The 19,671-nt window shown below is 54.9% G+C and overlaps 2 protein-coding genes and 1 long non-coding RNA gene across 7 annotated transcripts; 1 reads left to right on the top strand and 2 right to left on the bottom strand.

Moving 5' to 3' along the window:
- Positions 1-56: 56 nt before the first annotated feature.
- Positions 57-10,801, top strand: SARM1 (sterile alpha and TIR motif containing 1). 3 transcript variants are annotated; one of them, XR_008453141.1, is made up of 9 exons: positions 57-1,201; positions 3,643-4,261; positions 4,435-4,862; positions 5,298-5,533; positions 5,641-5,734; positions 6,421-6,610; positions 6,714-6,835; positions 7,595-9,078; positions 9,586-10,801. XR_008453141.1 is itself a non-coding variant. In XM_009560204.2 (9 exons), the coding sequence occupies exons 1-9, from the start codon at positions 741-743 to the stop codon at positions 7,402-7,404; spliced, it is 2,157 nt and encodes a 718-aa protein (XP_009558499.2). In that variant the 5' UTR covers positions 57-740; the 3' UTR covers positions 7,405-7,739. The 3 variants fall into 3 exon arrangements, 2 of the variants coding, with proteins under 2 accessions (XP_009558499.2, XP_053941162.1); XM_009560204.2 differs by lacking the exon at positions 9,586-10,801 and having other exon boundaries at positions 4,435-4,647; positions 4,771-4,862; positions 7,275-7,739; XM_054085187.1 differs by lacking the exon at positions 9,586-10,801 and having other exon boundaries at positions 7,275-7,739.
- Positions 1,046-3,747, bottom strand: LOC128854181 (uncharacterized). Its single transcript, XR_008453143.1, has 3 exons — positions 3,618-3,747; positions 3,392-3,496; positions 1,046-1,184 (listed from the first exon to the last, which is right to left on the bottom strand). It is a non-coding gene; the product is annotated as an uncharacterized LOC128854181 (long non-coding RNA).
- Positions 10,802-10,958: 157 nt separating the features above from the next.
- On the bottom strand, positions 10,959-16,614 carry SLC46A1 (solute carrier family 46 member 1). Of its 3 annotated transcripts, XM_054085409.1 has the most exons (6): positions 16,401-16,614; positions 14,598-15,450; positions 13,787-13,870; positions 12,615-12,771; positions 12,459-12,540; positions 10,959-11,751 (listed from the first exon to the last, which is right to left on the bottom strand). In XM_054085409.1, exons 1-5 carry the CDS (start codon positions 16,596-16,598, stop codon positions 12,471-12,473), a joined length of 1,362 nt encoding a protein of 453 aa, XP_053941384.1. In that variant the 5' UTR covers positions 16,599-16,614; the 3' UTR covers positions 10,959-11,751; positions 12,459-12,470. The 3 variants fall into 3 exon arrangements, 2 of the variants coding, with proteins under 2 accessions (XP_053941384.1, XP_053941382.1); XM_054085407.1 differs by lacking the exon at positions 12,459-12,540 and having other exon boundaries at positions 10,996-11,751; XR_008453184.1 differs by having other exon boundaries at positions 11,683-11,751; positions 12,459-12,771.
- Between the last annotated feature and the right edge of the window lie 3,057 nt (positions 16,615-19,671).

Genomic DNA, 19,671 nt, shown 5'->3' with positions numbered 1-19,671 from the left:
AAGCTGCTCCTCCCAACACAGGCAAGAAGTATCCGAAGCATTTTTGCCCTGAGCACGTTTGGCCTGGAAAAAAGAAGAAAAAAAAAAAAGAAAATAAAAGAGGCCCAAGCTGCCTCTGCTCTTTCTTTTGTCATGCAAATCCTGAGCCCACCCAGAGGAGCTGCTCTGAATTTCCACCGGGCAAAAGGAGGTATTCACCTCCCCCTGCATGGAACCCAAATGGGTTCAAAACGCAGTGCCAGGGTGGCCACAACCCCACAGTGCCCACAGCCACACTGTGCCCCCTTCACCCATCCCCGAGGGTCTTGGAGAGTGTGGGGGACCCTATCTGCTCTGGAGGGGACCACGGGCTCCACAGCAGCTCGGGCAAGGGGGGGCCATGGGGATGGCAGGACAAGCTCAGCTGGGTGGGCTGTGGAAGAAAGGGTCTGGGAGGGATGCCAGAGCATCTGCAGTGAGGAGGGGGATGCTGCTGCCCAGAGATGAGCCCCTCCTTGGAAAGGCGGCGCCTGCGCAGGGTGACATCAGCCCCAGAGAACCTGAGATGCTGAGCCTGGCTCTGGGAAGGCAGCTGCTGCCACAGCTTCTTCCATCTCCGCATCCCAGCAGGACAAGGAGGGGAGAGGGAGCTGGCTGCCCAGCCCTTCAGCTGGACCCCAGCCCAGCTCTGTCCCCCCTCCGGCCAGCTCACATCCCCCAAGGATGCTCCCGGTGGGAGGCTGACAGAGATGCTCTAGGAGATGCCGATGGTGCTCACCCTTCTCGTCTCCCTCTACAAACTGTGCCGGTTCTTCGCCATGGCGGGTGCGGAGAGGTTGGTTGTACCCGAATGCGTGAGCCAAGCGGCCAACTGGGCGAGCGGGGGCAGCTCCAGGGACCACCGAGAGGTTTCCCCAGGGGTCAACACTGATGTGCGGGCAGCCCTGGACCGGATCCTGCCCACGGTGCAGCGCGCCATCGCCCGCGCCAAGCAGGCGGCCAACCCTGAGGAGCTGAGCAAGGCCATCGCCCAGGTCTTCCAGCTGGTGGAGGAAGCCTGGGGGATGCCCACGCTGGGCAGGGATGTGGCCAAAGTGCTGTGCGACGTGATCCGTCTGGAGGGGGGCCTGGACCTGCTGCTGAACCTGCTGTACACGGCGGACCTGGAGACCAAGTGCCAGGCAGGAAAACTCCTGGAGCAGATCCTGGTGGCAGAAAATAGGTGAGTCTACAAAGAGCCTCCCACCCTGCCGGGCACAGCCCTCCCAACAGCAAGGGATTTCCTCCACCCTTCCCATTCTCTCCCCCCAAATTTCCTTGCTCTGGGTGCTCCTGGTGCATCAACCCCCCCTGCTCCACCCCGCGTCCCCCCACACCGCACTCCCTGATCACGCCCAGGCAATGGCAGGACCTCCCCTCCCCAGCTGGAGGGAGGAGGACCAACCTCAGCACCAGGATGCTGGTGAGAAATGGTGTGTCCTCATGGGCCACCCGCAGCCTGGGGCCACCCAGAAGTGTCCAAGAAACCCTCTGTGGTTGAGGTGGGTAGGTTTGTCTAGCCCAGAGAACCTGACCCCAAGGATGGGGCACAAGTCCCCCTTAGCCATTGCTACAGGAGGAAGAGGAAGATGAAGCTTGTTCCAAGGGTCTTTCTGCTGCTGGCCAGGGCTGGAGCGAGGCCACAAGGAGGGGACCAGGCAGCTGGTGGCCCTCAGAGCCCCTCAGCCCACGACCCCTAGCTCAAAGGCTGGAGATGTGTGTGCTGCACCCCACAAAAGGTGAGAGACGTTGGGTTGGCTCTGCCAAAACGTCCTCACACACGGGGTGGGAGCACGCGTGTGTGTGTATATAAGCACGTGTATGAAGGTGCACGTTCACACACAGCACCCGACACGTCTAAATGCACAGCAGCGCTCATGCGGCGCCCACTCATGGCTCAAACACCACGAAGGTTCTCCTGGAAGGTCCCGAGACAGGTGAGCTCTCTGCTCCGCTTCATGTTCGGTTCAGCTTGCCCTGGCAGTGTGCTGCTCCCAGGAAGGAGCTGTGCACCCCTGGGTCAGGATCAGGCCTTTCTCTCCTGGGACCTCACAAGCAAAGCCATGACTCTGCCAGCTCTGCTCTCCCTCGCTGTGCCCGAGCGCAGCTGGGGCTCTGGGAGGGTGTGGAGGAAGCCTGGCCAAAGATTACGGTCTCGCTCCAGCTCCACGAGCGATGTGTCGTGCTGTGAGGTCACGCACTCGCAGCCTGGGCTTTGCTGCATGCTCTGGCAGGCAAAAAGAAGCAACAGCTAAATCAGGAAAGTCCATTAGAGTGGAATTAATCCCAGGAAACCTTCCTGGCGCTGTCTGAACTCAACATTTAACTTCCTGGCAACAGAAAGCAGCTGCCAGAGTCACCATCCCTGCTGCAGGAGCAGGTCACGGACCAGGGTCTTGGACCAGCCACGGGTCCTTAGCTCCTCGTTCCACACAGCCTGACCCACCGCCAACCTCTGAGCAATGACAGGGAGATGTGGGGTCCCACACGGGTCCAAACCTCTGGCTTAGAGACCTCTCCCAGCATCTGTGCTCCACCAAGAGCTGGACTGGTCTTGGCTCCGACCCATGGCTCTGGGCAGTCAGGGACCCGGTGAGGCTGTGTTTGTCATCCAGCTCCATGGCTGGATCTGGGCTCGGAGCCAATCCCAGGCTGAGGGCTTTTTTTCCAGAGCTCTCCACAGCATTTGCTGCCAAATCCACCCCAAGGTCAGCGTGAGCCATGCGGGCCACAGGCTTCCCAGAAATTCTCTTCCTGCCTGCCAGCGCGGAGAGGCTGCTGTGTTGTCACCCACCACCACTGGGGCCAAATGTGCCGCTGCCCACACAGGGCATCCACCCCAGAGCTTCTGCCTTGTGGACAGAGCAGCTCCATCACAGCAGGAAAGGTGTCCTTCCTAAAGCCAGCGATGGAGCCTCCTGCTCATGGGAGAGCAAATTAGACCCCATCATTTCTCCCCTCCTCGCTCTATGCTTTTAGGATCCAGCTCCGGGTGTCTTTCCAAGCCCAGCCCCATGGCACGGGCTCAAGGCCAGCTGTGGTGGAGCAGCAGCTGGTGGCCTCTGGCTCTTCCTTTCCTCTCCTCGGAGAGTGCAGGGTGGAGGAAATGAACAGCTTTCCTCTGAGCTGTCCCCACTGCCATCTCAGGATGGGCAGATCCCCATCTCACCTGCTCCGTGGCCGATTCCCCATGGTTCCTCAGCTGGGTGTCAAAGTCCAGCTTGGCACCGATCCGGAGAGCAGCCAGAAGACCACACTGCTTAGGGACAAATGAGTTTTTATCCCTGGACACAAAGCAGCTCACACGCAGCAGGAATGCTGCCTAAGCAGACCTGTTTCCAGCCCATCGTGTGCTGCTGATGCTATGTCTCACCTCCGGTGTGGGGGTCCTGGGCTATGCACCCCGTGTCCTGTCCCATCATGAGCTCTTCCATCAAAGTCAGGTTCTTCCAACACCTGCACGTTGCAGCACTGCAGCCTGACAACACATCCGTCAGCTGTATCCTACAGGAAAAAACCTGGCTGCCATGGGGCAAACACCTCCAAAGCAGGGACACCCGTCACCGCTCTCACTCCCTGCATGGCCATCTGACCCTCACCTGCCTGTGCCTCTCCTTCCTGCAGGGATCGGATCGCTCGGATAGGTCTGGGAGTGATCCTGAACTTAGCCAAGGAGCGAGATGTTCCTCAGCTGGCACAGAGTGTCTCCGGTATCCTGGAGCACATGTTCAAACACTCCGAGGAGACCTGTTTCCAGCTCATCTCTGATGGAGGTTTGGATGCTATCCTCTACTGGTGCCGCTGGACAGACCCCGTCGTGCTGCGGCACTGCGCCATGGCCTTGGCCAACTGTGCCATGTACGGAGGGCAGGCTAACCAGCGCCTGATGATTGAGAAGAGGACAGCAGAGTGGCTTTTCCCACTGGTGTTCTCAAGGGACGATGATCTAATCCGCCTGCACGCCTGCCTGGCCATCACGGTGCTGGCCACCAACAAAGAGATCGAGAAGGAGGTGGAGCGCTCGGGGACGCTGGCACTGGTGGAGCCGTTCATTGCCTCGCTGGATCCGGAGCAGTTTGCATGCGAGATGCTGGGAAGCAGTGACAACAGCCAAGGGAGGACAGCGGATGACCTGCAGCAGTTGGTCCCCTTGCTAGACAGCTCGCGGCTGGAAGCCCAGTGCATCGCTGCCTTCTACCTCTGCACGGAGGCTGCCATCAAAACCAGGCAGAAGAAAACAAAGGTAAAGGGTAGGTTGGCCTGAAGGAAGGAGATGCAAAAGGGAAGGGGTGCCACCACCGCAACTCGATGTCCTTTGCGCCCCTCTGAGCTCACCCTGGTCTTTGGCTGACCTGGCACAGGTTGTGGGGAGGAGGAGGGAAGGCAAAGTGATGCCTCCTCCCTTTGTATCCCCAGATTTTCAGTGAGATTGGGGCCACGGAGAGCCTGAAGAGGGTAGTGTGCTACTCCACCAGCAGCACCACCTCCTCCCTGGCCAAAAAGGTGCTGCGCATGATAGGGGAAGAGGTTCCTCGACGCATCCTGCCCACAGTTCCCAACTGGAAGCCCTGCGAGGTGCAGACGTGGCTGCAGCAGATTGGATTCAACAAATACTGCCAGAGATTCCTGGTAGGGCTGTGTGATGGGGGAGGGACACCTGGATGGGCCCTCTTGGCCCATCTGGCTGCAGGGGTGCAAACATCCCACCCAACAGATTTCCTGGAGCTTCCCAGCCTGCATTTCTCTTGGCAGGACCACCAGGTGGATGGAGACATTCTCCTGAGACTGACAGAGGAGGAGCTGCAGGAGGACTTGGGGATGGACTCCAGCATCACTCGGAAGAGGTAGGATGGCCATCACCATGGCAGAGTCAGGGGAAAGATCTTTCTCTTCTTGCCAAGACGAGAACAGATCTCCTCAAAATGCAAAACCTGGACTGCCCCAGCTTTTCCAGCATGGTTTGCAGTCCCAGATGTGTTCCTGCAATGGGACCAATGCACAGGAGAGGTGTGGGATAGGGAGACATCATGTATGGCACAGGGGAGGAGGGATCCTGGGAGTCACCCAGGCAAATGGGAACTTACGCAAGCTTCTCCTCCCTTAGCTGAGCTCCTCACACCTCCTGTTCTTCTCGTTTTTATTCCTTTAGCTTATTCTTCACCACGGCACATCCACTCTCTCCTGTGCGGATCACAGATGTGGAACCAAACATCTCTAGGTGCTGCCTGGTCCAGCAGGCTCCTCTCCCCATTCCATGCTTTCCTTTGTCTCTCTGCCAGGTTTTTCCGGGAGCTAACGGAGCTGAAGACCTTTGCCAACTATTCCACCTGCGACCGCAGCAACCTGGCCGACTGGCTGGGCAGCATCGACCCCAAGTTCCGTCAGTACACGTACAACCTGCTGACCTGTGGCATCAACCGCAACTTCTTGCACCGGGTGACGGAGCAGCAGCTGCAGGACGACTGCCACATCAACACAGGCTTCCACCGCGTCCGCATCCTCACTGCTGCAAGGGGTGCGGGTCTCATTGCTGCTCACCGGCGGGTGGGGGCGAGGACCGAGGGTTCCTTGGGATGACTTGTTGGGTGCTTTTAACTGTTGGTTGATGTTTGCTCTGCCTAGAAATGCTGCACTCCCCTATAACACAGCAAACTGCATCTGATGGGACCGATGTATTTATCAGCTACCGGAGGAGCACTGGCTCGCAGCTGGCTAGGTGAGACCTGCAGGCAACCTTACGGTGCTGGTGATCAGTTGTGCGATGAACGTTGAGCCAGGAGAGCTGCAGGGTGCATCAGGGAGCAGAGACCTACACCCACCTCACCACAATCTCCTTTCTGGGAGCTGCGGAGGGTGGTGAGGTCTTCCCTCAGCCTCCTCTTCTCCAGGCTAAACAACCCCACGTCCCTTAGCTGCTCCCAGAACCCCTGGCTTCCAGCCCCTTCCCCAGCTCTGTTCCCTTCTCCGGACACGCTCCAGCCCCTCAAGGTCCTTCTTGGAGCGAGGGGCCCAAATTGAACCCAGGATTCGAGGTGCAGCCTCGCCAGCACCAAGTCCTGGGGGACTATCCCTTCCCTGCTACTGCTGGCCACACCATGGCTGATCCAAGCCAGGATGCTCTTGGCCTTCTTGGCCACCTGGGCCACTGCTGGCTCACGTTCAGCCACCGTTAACGAGCACCCCCAGGGCCTTTTCCACCAGGCCTCATGTTTTCTGCATGGATCCAGACACCTGTAAGCAGGCAGTGCTGGCAGCTGGCATCTCATGGACCATGGCATTCCATGCAGGAGACCATTCACTGTTCCTCTGTATCCCCACGTCTCGGCCAATGTGGTGGTAGAGCACATGAATCCCATGCGCTGGCAGCAACTCCCCTCACAGCACTGTCTCCTCTCGTCACAGCCTGCTCAAGGTCCACCTGCAGCTTCATGGCTTCAGCGTGTTCATCGATGTGGAGAAGCTGGAGGCAGGGAAGTTTGAGGACAAGCTGGCCCAGAGCGTCATGAGTGCCCGCAATTTTGTGCTGGTCCTCTCGCCAAACGCATTGGATAAATGCATGGGAGACCCCGAGTGCAAGGACTGGGTGCACAAGGTAGGAGATGCCTTCAGGTGGGAGCTTGGTGGATGCTGGAGCAGGAGAAAGCTGATGGTGGGTTGACACGGGCCATGGCCTGAGCACTTGCATGTCCCTGCAGGAGATTGTGACAGCCTTGAACTGTGGAAAGAACATTGTACCTGTTACAGACCATTTTGAGTGGCCAGACCCAGAAACACTTCCCACGGACATGAGGGCTGTCCTGAAATTTAATGGTATCAAGTAAGTGAAAGGAACCTTTGCCATGGGGTTCCTCGGCACCTGGAGAGAGCGGCTGGCATAAACAGTAGCAGAAAGCACAAGGAAGATGGGAGAAAGAGGTGAGGGAGCCGGAAAAAGCCAAAGGGAGGGCAAGTCACTCAATGGAATGAAGAGAGCAAAGGTCCCCTTCTATGGTTTTGGGCTTGGGGTTCCCCTGGGTGACGGAGGCATCCCAGGCTGCCATCCCAACCTGCTCGTAGCCCTGCAGCCTGGCAGGGCACAGCACAAGGGGCTTTCCTGCAGCATCCAGGGTTCCTCTACTTTCCCTGGGGAAAAGTGGCTCTCCCAGAGAGCTGAGGTGGAGGAAGGGGGACTTTGCTTCCTGGCCCGAGCGCTCTGAGCTCTCTTGTGGCACCTTGCACAACAGAACCATTAGCTTGCATTCTCTCCCCAAACACAGGTGGTCCCACGAGTACCAGGAGGCCACAATCGACAAAATCATCCGCTTTCTCCAGGGCCGTTCCTCCCGAGACTCCTCGGCTGGGTCAGAGAACGGCCTGGACTGCTTGCCCTCCCTGGGGCAGAGCTAGAACCAGCAGAGCTGCCTCTTCCCCTTCAGAGACTCCCCAAGTACCCCCTTTTTATCTGGAGCCAAATCTCTCCCTTGGGATCTTTCCCCACCTTACTATCCTGGCTTGAGACAAAGCCCGTGGCTCTTTGCCCTCCTTTTGCCCCCCAAACGCAAGCCCCTGGTTCTAGAAGACCACTACTCACTCACAGGTACCTGATGAGCCAAGCCAAGGTGGACTCCAGGATGGACAAGAGTTGTGTTCCACATCCTCCCTTGGGGTGGCAGGACACGCTTCCCGCAACGCAGGCGACGCGAGAGGGACCAACACCGTCCAGCCCCTCAAATGGCTGCAGGTTCCCTCAGGAGCCCGGCTGAAGAGGAGGGATCTTCTGAGGACCACAAGCTGGGACATTGGTGAGGGGTATGTCGCAAGAGGACACACAGGAGAAGAGAAGAGTGGTTGAGAGGGAACGGTCCATGAGCGTCGCATGGCCTCTGCTGGGTGCCACAGGAATATCATGGTGGCCAGAAGCCGAGAGCAGGAAAGGGCAAATAAAATCTAAGCCCTAACGAAATCCCTGTGTTTGGGAAAGATAACGCACAGAGGCTCCTAAGGGGCTCAGCAGCAGCTTTCTCTTTCCCAGCGACATCCCTTTATCACCGGAGCTCGCTCCCTTCTCAAGGGCTTTTCGCCTCCTAATGCTGCAAAACCACTTTGTGCCCTTAACTCTGAAGATGGAAAGTTGGAATCAGATCTTGTGAAGCTTTGGCAGGGGGTCTGCAGAAAAAAAAAAGTGCTTTTAAAACCACCCTTTTCCCTCCGTCTGATGTCTCAGCTTCACCACTTCATCCAGTCTCTACTTACAGGGCACAGGAGGCTGGATTGCCACTCTGGGAAACCAATAGCCATGCAGATATGGAAGATGCTAATTGTTGTGCTGCACTTGTGGAGTTAAATGCTCTGGCTGTGCTTTATGCCGTTGTGGTGCTCCACAGCAGATCTCTCACGGTTGGTTCCTTCAAACAGGAGCTGGTTTATCTCCATGCTGACTGCACCTACCCCGACAGCCCTGCCGAAGCTCCTCAGGCTCAAGGTTGTCCCTACGTTCTTTTGGATGCAATATCAAATAGCGCTTCTTTCTATGAACTTCAACGCCCACAAGGTCTTTTTGAAGCAACCCACTTGGAAGCACCAGGAGAGAGCAAAGTCGATGCAAAGGGCAGGCGGAGGCTGCTGGGTGGGAGCAGGACTGGCAGCACCTGCTGCTACCGCTGGAGGTGAGCAACCACGGACACCTTACCACCCTTCTCCTTAATTCTGCCCCTCCCGCCCTTGTCCTGCTTCTCCCACCTGCCTGGAGGGTGGGCAGGCTCCTCACAAGGTGCCGCTTTGCAAAGAGGACCAGAAATTGCAGCTCCTACCTGAGCTTGTCTTTTTTTGATGCAGAGCAAAGTAAATAATGCATCATTGTTGAGAGCACGGACAGGAGGAAGAGGAGCATCTGCCTGCCCTGATGCTCTGGAGACCAGGCTGACGCACCACCCCCTGCAGAAGAAACCAGCTCCTCCGCCTGTCCCTGCTCAAGATGGAGCAGCTGAAGTTCAGCCTGGAGAAGAGGAGACTGAGGGGACCTCATCACAGTTTGCTGCTTCCTCACAAGTGGAGGAGGAGGAGCAGGCGCTGAGCTCTCTGGTGACCAATGACAGGACCCAAGGGAATGGCAGGGAGATGTACCGGGGAGAGTTAGGTTGGACATTAGGAAAAGGTTCTAACCCCAGAGGGTGGTGGAGCGCTGGAACAGCTCCCAGGGAAGCAGTCATGGTGCCAAGCCTGACAATATTCCAGAAGCATTTGGCCAACGCCCTCTGCCACATGGTGTGAGTGTTGAGGTTGTCCTGTACAGGGACAGGAATTGAACTCGATGATCTTTGTGGGTCCCTCCCAACTCAGGACAGTCTGTTGATTCTCTGATAACTCAGCTCTTTCAGGAGGTACTGAAGAGTCTCAGTCACCTTTCCCTTCTCCTGGCTCTCCCCAAAGCCTCGCTGCTGCCTTACCTGGCAGAACACAAACACAGTTCCTCCTGGCTCAGATCCATGAGCATTTGAGGGGGAAAAAAAAAGTTAAATTATGGTGATTAATCACAGCTTTATGGATAGTTCTTATCAGCTCTCACTTAATGGCATCTTCGCTCTCCAGTGAAAGGTTAATAGCTACGTCTGCCCAGCACTCATCAGAATCTACCTAACCTCCAGATCAAAGACGAGGAAGCCAGCGGATGAGCCCAAAGGTGAATCTGCCAGAGGATAAAAGCCTCTTGTGAGCTGCTTCAGGGAAGTCTTGAGTAACTCGTTCAATGTCAAGGCCTCCAAGGCCACTGAAAGAGTCCCACACAAACAGCCCGAAGGGTTTTTCTCTCTACATTAACACACTAAGGTCACTGCATCTGGTTTCCCAAGAGCTCTCTAGCAATCAACCTCCTCAATGCAGAGAATCACTTGTCCTCTACAGATTAGCTGTCTCACCTGCAATCAGATCCCATCTCATGTTCCAGCTGCCCAGACTGTGCCTTTTCCTGGTTCCTCATCAGTTACCTTCACCTTAATGAACTCGCCCTGCTCTTGACAAACACATCCCATTCCCAGCCCCTTCCTGCCTGAGCAGCCTCAAAGAAACAAACCCTTTTGTTCTCACCCTTCCTTATTCCTTTGCTCCGTCATGTCAGAAGTTTGAAGTTGCTCTGTCAGATGTGATGAATAAATTTGATTTCTAGCCTAAATCCCCACCTCTTTTCTGTTTGTATCACACGCTCCTGTCCCTGCAGCCTTCTCATGCTTGCTGTCATGCTTTCTCATCCTCCGATGAGAAACTGATGTTCTCCAGGCACCATTGTCCAGGGGCACCCACCATGCTTATCTCCCTGCAAACTGATGTAGCTCACTGCATCCCTGCTGCCCACAGTCACGATGCACAGCTCACGTATCCTCCTCACAGTTGTAGTTCTTGGAGGACAGCCTAGAAAAGCTTTGTTCTGACTTTTTTGGTTTTTAACAGAGCATAATAGTTGCTATCGAATTTCTCCCCTGCAAGCATGCTGACACACCAGGAAAGCAGCGCCCGTACACCGGTTTCACTTTACTGCACAATATTGAGCCACTGAAAGCATTGATGACCATGGAGTCTGTTGGTAGAGAAGACTTCACGATCAGTTCAGCTACAAACACCTACTGCATCGCTCACACCACTCTCTGTTCCTCCAATTCAATCCAACACTTAGCTCCTGCCTACGTCCAATGGCACAACCACACAGGGCAAGTGGCGTAACACCAAGTTGTCAAAGCCTCCCTGCTTCTCCACCTCCTGCTTCTCCACACCTCAGTTCTCCTGCCATTATCCCAGACTCTAACGAGCAGGGAACCAAGCTGCGTACAATCATTTCACATTTACTGCACATAGAAGGAAAGGCCACACAGTCAGCACTTCGCTCTGGTGTTCAGGAAAAGCAAACTTTGGCTGCTTGCAATTCCCAAACCTGGATTTTTCCCCACTTCAGACCCTCCCAGGCTCATTCTTCACAGGGCAGAGAACTTCACGCTCCTGCTGCTTTCCTGCAAAGTCTTCAGTAAAGAAAGCAGCATGCCAATAATGGAAAGGAGCACAGGATGAGGCAAGGACAAATCATATCAATAACTGTACGAGAAAAGCAATCACTTTATGAACCATAAAAGAGAATGGAGGGTTTATTCATTCTGAAAGTAACATGTCCACTAAGCAATTTCCCAGTTAAGGACATTATTGCCTGCATCTGAACACACTGTGCAAGGCAGTGTACACAGACCTGCTGGTTTATGGCAGTTTAAAGAAAATCAGATTGAGGCAATAGAGTCAATGCTTCACCCACACCATCACCTCATCTGCTGTACAGTAATATACTCAGTGGGGAACACGTTTAGCAATTAAACCAGAATTCAGTCCTCTCTCAGCACTAAAAGCATTCCCACTCCATCAAACCCTAAACCACTAACTGTCCTCGTAAATGGCCAACAACAGCTTTTACTCTGAATTGGCTTTTGAGCCTCTTGGGTTTTTGCTAACAAAGAAGCCAACGCAAGAGCAAGAAGGCAGTCCCTGCAAATCGAGTTCCTGATGGCAGTCAGAGCCATGATTTCCAACCACTTGGCACTTAAGGACAGGCAAGGTGTCCCTCCCGCACTGGTGTGTCCTCAAGGGAAGAATATAGAGCAGTCTTCAGATGGACATGGCCAAGATGGTCAATTCCCGAGTTGCTGCTCAGCCGTCTGTGGGGGACTGGAATCATCTGTAAAGTGACTGTAGTCATGGTCCGAGTCCCAGATTTCTATCCACCTGAGAAAGAAAGAACAGTTAGAACCAACAAAGGCACACTGGAACGTCACTGAAGGGAGTTTTAAAGTTCCAAAGGAACAGAACAAAATGACCCTGCCAGGAGCTGTTGTGCTTCTACTGCAAATCCCAACCCATTCTCTCCTCCAGGACTTACCAGGGGATTGTTTTCTATCATGACATGACTTTTGCTTTAATTAGTAGAGAAATGACAGGAAGAGAGATGGCTATGAAAGCACCACCTCTTTCATAAAGGACTTTGAAACTCAACTCCAGATTTCAGATCCCACTCTGAGGGAGGGACAAGACTTTGAAGAACTTTGAACGTTAGCAGCTACTTAAAGGGAGTTACAGGAGAACTGTGGAGGGGTTCCTGTTCAAGGAGTGCAGGGATAGGATGAGGGGAACGGTTTTCAGCTGCAAGAGAGGAGATTGAGATGAGATCTTAGGAAGAAAAGTTCTCCTGTGAGGGTGGGGAGGCCCTGGCCCAGGTTGCCCAGAGCAGTGGTGGCTGCCCCATCCCTGGAGGTGCTCAAGGCCAGGTTGGATGGGGCTTGGAGCCCCTGATCCAGTGGGAGGTGTCCCTGCTCATGGCTGGGGGTTGGAACTGGATGGGCTTTGGGATCTCTTCCAACCCAAACCATTCCATCATTCCACATTACTCAGGGTGCAGGTTTATCACTACGACTCAGATGCCAGAAGAAACGTACCTGCTCCTCCGTTTACTGGCACACTAAAACACCCAACCATAAGCATAACTGCAAACATGCCTTAGAACTGCGAGCCTCCAGCCTAAATAAAGAGTATTTATCATATTACACTTCACAGGTTCCTATATCACAGTTTAGACATCTAAAGTACATTACCCAATAATCGCTGCTGGAATAAGGAGAATTACAGCCCCAAAGAGAAATGGGAATCCCCTCATGAAGTGCAAGCTGGCAGGGTAGAGAGAGTTAAACACTCCCGTAGCCACAAGCGAACACAGCCCTTCCACACAGGCAACAGACGCAAAGAGCGCACCTGGAAAAGATACACAAGAAGGTATTGACGAGGCACGACCGTAAACGTCTTCAACACATCACCTTCAGCAGGACTCCGTGAATCCTTCTACGGGTTTGCACTTCCCATTAGAAACCTGGTGTGTGGTTATCAAGTGTGGCAAGCAAGAGCTGGGCGCAGAGACTGGGCTTTCTGTGCCGGCCTTGCAGGACAAACCCATCAGGCTCAGCTTCTCTGAAGCCAGGATCACTGCACCGACCTCCAGAGCTGAGCAGGGATAGTTAATATCGGCTGGATTGTAAATGCTTTAGACAGGGCTAGGTAGATCTGTTTACTGCCAAGTACATCTTATCACTTGTTAAACATTAAGTACAGCAGAAGACTGCACTTTACGGATTTAGCATCGTAATCTGATATCAGGTGTGAGCCTCTTTCATTCTAATACAAGAAACACAAACTGTGCAAAGTCTCCTTTCGATCTTTCCCACCTGGAGTCCCTCTTCCCGCAGAGGTATCCCTTTCCTGCGGTTATCAGCAAGTGCAAGCTCACCAAACAAACTACTCTAAGAACAGCAAATACGCTCCTCCTACAGGTTAGTCATGATCTTTCACCATGGCCAATGATAGAACCCGCTAACAGCACCGGATTTCTTCCCACTATTACTGATCTACAGAGTCACGGTCAGGGAAATCACTGTTCTCCGCTCATTCTATAATCCCTTTTAACTCTTGCTGCTTGTAGAAGCTTTGGGAATGAATCGATGGATGAATGAACTATTCCTGAGCTTGAACGCAACACTCTTCATCTTGCTTTTCTTCTTTTCTCCTCATCTTCAAAACGTACCATGTCTAAACGCATGAAAACTGACAACTATTCTACTAAAATAAAATGTTACCTTGCGCCTAAGGGTGAATGCAGGGACCCAGGAGTCCAGAGGAAGCAGAGAGGTCCTAACTTCCCAAAGTAGAGAGATTGCAATGTCCCAAAAAGGGAGAGTTTCAGAACCTGACTCAAGCGTAGTTGCTAAACCCTTACCCTGTTCCGTCTCACTGACCAGCTTGGAGAGCTTGGCTCTGATGACTGGAGTGGCTGCCATGGAAAGGAACAGGATCCCATAACCTGTGAGCAAGATGCAGCACGTTAAAGCAAAGCTCAGCTAAAAAATAGTCTTCAAGGCCAATTCCAGTGACCTGAGGCTCCAGGCAGTTTCTTCCTGCTACGTTTACACCAAATTCATGCTCCTGCATCTCACAATGCACTTCAGTCTGCGTCTGCAGTGCAATACAGCTTCTGGGAAACCTAATATCCCAGGAGCTATATGGTTGCACTTTCAACTTCAGTGTTTGGCGAACTTTGCTGATAGCAAGCCACGGTTTCGTTGGCTCCTGGGCCAAAACTGAGGCAGAACTACTTCCACATGCTTGAACTTCCTTTAAGTACCTTCCAGTACTGAAAGGGGCTATAGGGAAGCTGGGGAGGGCTCTGGATCAGGGAGTTCAGGGAGGGCGAAGGGTTTTAAGCTGCAAGAGGAGAGATTGAGATGAGATCTTGGGGAGAAATGTTTTGCTGTGAGGGTGGGGAGGCCCTGGCCCAGGTTGCCCAGAGCAGCGGTGGCTGCCCCATCCCTGGAGGGGTTCAAAGCCAGGTTGGATGGGGCTTGGAGCCCCTGATCCAGTGGGAGGTGTCCCTGCCATGGTGGGGAGTTGGAACTGGATGGGCTTTAGGCCCTTCCAACCCAAACCATTCCCCAAGTCTACAAACTCCCAGAAGCACGCTGTCCTCCAGCATCTATTGGCATCTCTAAGCTAAGAGCCTGTCATATAGCGATTTAAGAATTCAGCGTCACCTGTAAACATCAGTGGTGTTGTAGTAGCAAGAGAAATCACTACCAGTCCAAAAATGTTAGAGATCAACCCTATCTCTGCCACCCAGGTATCTTCAAGGCAGAGCTGCAGCAGCCGCAGCCCCCCCAGGCTGCTCAGGTAAGCCAGGTAGCTCGCAGCCGAGCCGTATCCGATGAGGTCGGCAGCCCAGCAGAGAGGGGAGCCAAGCTCGTACAAAACAAAGAGGTCCTTGGTTCCAAAATGCACCGTGACAAGAAGAAAGAAAACCAAGGAGTAAAGAGCAAGGTTCCTCCTGGTGCCCAAGTGTTCTGGGGCCGTGTAGAGCCTGTAGACAGCTTTGTAATGACTGAGCGTGAACAACTTGGCTGGTTTCTGCTCCTTCACTGATTCCCGAAGACAGAAAGTGGCATAGAGAGCAGCAGCGAGACTGGTGGCGAGCACAAGCCAGAAGGGGTTGATGTACCCCTGCGCCTTGCGCCACTGGCCGCCCCCGATGCTGGCCAACATGCCCGCAATGCCGAGGCACGCCTCGAGGATAGCGACGCGGAAGGTACGTGCACGTTTGTCGGTGGTGTCAGCCACGTACGCGAAGCAGCTGGCCAGGATCAGGTTGTAGTCACCCATAAGGCCACCCAAAATGCGTCCGAGCAGAAAGTAGGCGACGTGCAGCTGCAGGTACATGACGAGGAGGTAGATGGCCGCTTGCAGGGCCATACCCACTGCCGGCAGGATCAGCACTGGACGCCGACCAACGCTGTCGCTCCATGGTCCAAAGAGAGTCACAGAGAATAGCCCAACAAAGAAGCCTCCTAGGTTGATATAGAGGTTCCAGTGGGACACCAGCGCTTCCACCTCCTGCAAGAGAAACAAGTGCATGAGACTGAAGGCTGGCAGCACTCGGAGCAACATGGAGTGGCGGCAGCACCCTCATCCCTCTCCATCCTCCTGGTTCCCTCAGGCCCTCTAGTTCGCCTGGTTCTCCCAGTTACCCTGGTTCCACCCCATATCCCTGGTGCCCTGTGTTCTTCTGGTTCTCCTGCCCCCCTGCCCCGTCCCTGGCTCACACGGTCCCCTCATGCCACTCAGATGCCGCCCAGATTCCACACAGTTCTCCCAGCTGCCCTGGTTTCCCTGCTTCCATCCCCCCAGCTCCCCTGTCCACTCTGTCCTCCCGTTCCCCCTCTGGTCCCCCCAATCCCCCATCCCTTGGGTTCCTCCAGTCCCCCTCATTCCCCCTGGTCCTTCCAGTTCCTCCATGTCCCCTAGTACCCCCCATACCCCCCAGTTCCCCTGTCCCCCCATCTCTTTGGTTCCTCTGGTCCCCCCCAGCTCCCCTGTGCCCCCCAGTTCCCCCATTCCATCAAATCCCTCTGGTTCCCCACTGTGTTCTCAGGTCCCCCTATTCCTCTGGTTCCTCCAGTCTTCTCCAGTTCCCCCCCATCCCTCTGGTTCCTCCAGTACCCCCCATCTCTTTGGTCCCCCCATGTCCTCTGCCCCCCCTGGTTGCCCCCATCCCTCTGGTTCCTCCAGTCCTCCCCATCCCTCCTTGTCCCTCTAGTTCCCCCCTTCCCCCCCAGTCCCTCTATCCCTCTGGTCCCCTCTATCCCCCCCAGTTCCCCCCATCCCCTCTGGTCCCCCCATCCCTCTGGTTTCTCCTGTCCTCCCCCCACACCCCCCAGACCACCCGGTCACTCGTGGTCCCCTGGTCCCCCCCCGGGTCCCCTCCATCCCTCTGGTTCCCCCAGCCCCCCCCCCAGTCCCTCTGTGCTCCCCGGTTCCCCCCCCCGTTCCCCGGTGTCCCCCACCTGCCGCAACCCGTCGGTGCTGCCGCTGCCGTTCCCGCACGCGGCGCGGCCGCTGCCGTTGTTACCGCTGTATCCTCGCTCGGCCCCGAGCCGGTCCCACAGGTACTGGGTGGCGAGCGGGCCCTGCAGCCCGAGGGCCACCGTGGCGAGGAACAGCAGCGGCTCGGGGCGGCCGAGGGGCGCCACGGGGGCGGCCATGGCCGGGGCGGGGGGGGGGGGGGGCGGCGACCGCCGCTCCGGGCAACAGCGACCGCCCCGGCAACAACGGCTCCGGTCCCAGTGCCTACACCGGCTCTAACGGCTCCAACGGCTCCGGTCCCAGTGTCTGCACCGCCTGCAACGGCTCCGGTTCCAACGCTCCTCGCCCCCAGCGCCCCCGTCCCGGCAACAACGGCTCCGGTCCCAACACTCGCTCCGCCCCGGCAGGAAACAACAGCAGCTCCGGTTCCAACACCCGCCCCGGTCCCAACCCCCTCCGCCCCGGCAACAACGGCTCCGGTCCCAACGCCGCTCGCTCCGCCCCGGCAAGCGCCAACAACGGCATCCGGTGCCGGTGCCCCCCCCCCCCCCGGCCCCAGCGCTGCTCGCTCCGGCTCCGAGGGCTCCGGTCCCGACACCCGCTCGGGCCTCAGCGCTGCTCTCCGCTCCAGCAACACCGCCTCCGGTCCCGGTCTCGCCCCCGCCCCGGTTCTAACGGCTCCGTTGCCAGCGCTCGCCCCGGTCCCGGTGTCCGTGCCCGGCTGTCTCCCTTCCTCCTGCCGCCGCTGTCAGGGCTCGGCTGCTGGGAATGGAAACGGGCGGTGGGGTCCCTGCCGCATCCCCGCTCCCAACGTTACTCATGGGATGGTTTGGGTTGGAAGGGACCTCAAAGCCCATCCAGTCCCACCCCCTGCCACGAGCAGGGACACCTCCCACTGGATCAGGGGCTCCAAGCCCCATCCAACCTGGCCTGGAACCCCTCCAGGGATGGGGCAGCCACCACTGCTCTGGGCAACCTGGGCCAGGGCCTCCCCACCCTCACAGCAAAACATTTCTCCCCAAGATCTCATCTCAATCTCCCCTCTTGCAGCTGAAAACCATTCCCCTCATCCTCTCCCTGATCAAGAGCCTCTCTCCAGCTTTCCCGGAGCCCCTTCCAGTACTGAAAGCTGCTCTGAGATCTGCCCAAAACCTTTTCTCTCTTTCTATGGAGGGTTATAGAAATTTCAACTTAAAACCTTTTCTTTTTTTTTCTTCTCTCTGATCAAAGGAAACATTATAATGGACATTTTAAGTGCGCCGGGGTCTGGGCAACGCTGGAGTCAGTGATGTGTAATCGCTTCTCTTAATTCACAGTGCGTTACAGAAAGAGTTGGGCTTGTTCAGCCTAGAGAAGAGAAGGCTCCGGGGAGACCAAACCACCCTATAATTAGAAAATACTTAGAAATTACATTAGAAAATGTTTCTAAAGGACAGAATCACTTATAAACCTTAACACGAGAGGTTTGGGGCAACACAAGAGGCTTTGGCCGTGCCATCGGGTTTCCTGTGAGGTTTAGTCTGCCTTGAAGAGCTGATCAGTAAGCAAAGACCAAGTTGTTCTTTAAATTCAGAGATCGCAATTCAGAGTGTTAGATTAACCCATTTATATAAAACTGGAGTGGTTCAATATTAATGTAAATTGGCATCACTCCTTTGACACCCTTGAGGAGTTGTTAATGGGCTACAGGTGAAGCCCTAACAAACCCCCAGAAGACCTAACCCGTTCATTTTGCACTCTTTCCGAGCTCACTTACAGCATCTTCACAAGTAACAAACCTCTTGTAGCTGTGGAAGCAACTGCTGTGGCTGCGCTGCTTCTAAACAGACACCATTTGTTACCTGAGGTCCTGCGTGGTCACTTCCATCTCATAAACAACACCGCAGCTGGAGGCCAACCTTGTGTTCCCGAGACAGGAAAACAAAGGGTTTCCTGATAGATTTTCATTGCAACCTTAGGACTTAAAAGTAAAAACATTATTTGCCAGTGGCTAGTTTGGTTCCTGCACCTTTTCCGACATTAATTCAACATGAAATGCATACAAAAATGTGGAGGAATATAGTTTGAAACCTCTTTTCTCGTTCTTTGTGCACCAAGGGTGAAATGCTAGAGCTCGGGGTTGGCAGTTATTTAACACGATGCTGTGTCTGGTGAGCAATGATGAAGCTTGCGAGAGAGCTGTGAGTTCGCAGCTCTGGCAGCTGAACCCTCAGTGATCTTCAGTCTTAAGCACATTATGGAGAGAAAAGAAGCCCTGGCAGAAAAAGGGGTGATAGAGAACAGCAGAAGCTGCGCTCAAGACCAGGTTGGATGAGGCTTTGAGCACCCTGATCCAGTGGGAGGTGTCCCTGCCCATCGCGGGGGGTGGAACTGGATGGGCTTTAGGGTCCCTTCCAACCCAAACCATCCCATGATCCTGTGAAGCTCTTTGTGGAACTGACTTCAGATGTCCCAATGCTCGTGCTTCTCTCTCTCTCTGCTTGAGTAAGCTATAAACAGCGCTGCGACAGTTCGTACCAATAAAACGGAAACTTTATCACCATTATCTGAAGTGCGTGCTTGTACGATCTACCAAATAAAGATATCAACGTGGCTTTACAAGACACTCCCTGTGGAATTAAAACCTTCAATTCCATTCCCGCATACTTGCAGAACAAGTAATTCATTGCATGTGTTTTGGAGGTTTCTTGCAAGAAAGAATTCCTGATCTGAAAAGGGTCTGAAAGGGGCTCCAGGAAAGCTGGGGAGGGGCTCTTGATCAGGGAGCACAGGGATAGGATGAGGGTAATGGTTTTCAGCTGCAAGAGGGGAGATTGGGATGAGATCATAGGAAGAAATCTTTAGTTGTGAGGGTGGGGAGGCCCTGGCCCAGGCTGCCCAGAGCAGTGGTGGCTGCCCCATCCCTGGAGGTGTTCCAGGCCAGGTTGGATGGTTCTTGGAGCCCCTGATCCAGTGGGAGGTGTCCCTGCTCATGGCAGAGGGTGAAACTGGATGGGCTTTGAGGTCCCATCCAACCCAAACCATTCTACGACTCTCTACTGGGCTGGCACGTGGGAGGAACTGGGTTCTGAGCAGACCTCGGCATTTCCCCTATTACTGTTTGAGTCGAAGAAAACAGAATAGCCACGATGGTCACTCTTGGTTGGCACAAGGACAGGTGCCCCTGCTCTCAGGTGATGAGTCCCTTTCTGGATGGGGCCATGGTGTGGCAGCTGGAGACAGGAGCTCTGCTCTGGAGGATTTTGCTACCCA

This window comes from Cuculus canorus, chromosome 20 (assembly GCF_017976375.1).
Source record: "Cuculus canorus isolate bCucCan1 chromosome 20, bCucCan1.pri, whole genome shotgun sequence".
Classification (NCBI taxonomy): domain Eukaryota; kingdom Metazoa; phylum Chordata; class Aves; order Cuculiformes; family Cuculidae; genus Cuculus; species Cuculus canorus.
The sequence above is the reverse complement of the archived record's forward strand: the minus strand, read 5'-3'. Positions and strand labels throughout refer to the sequence as shown.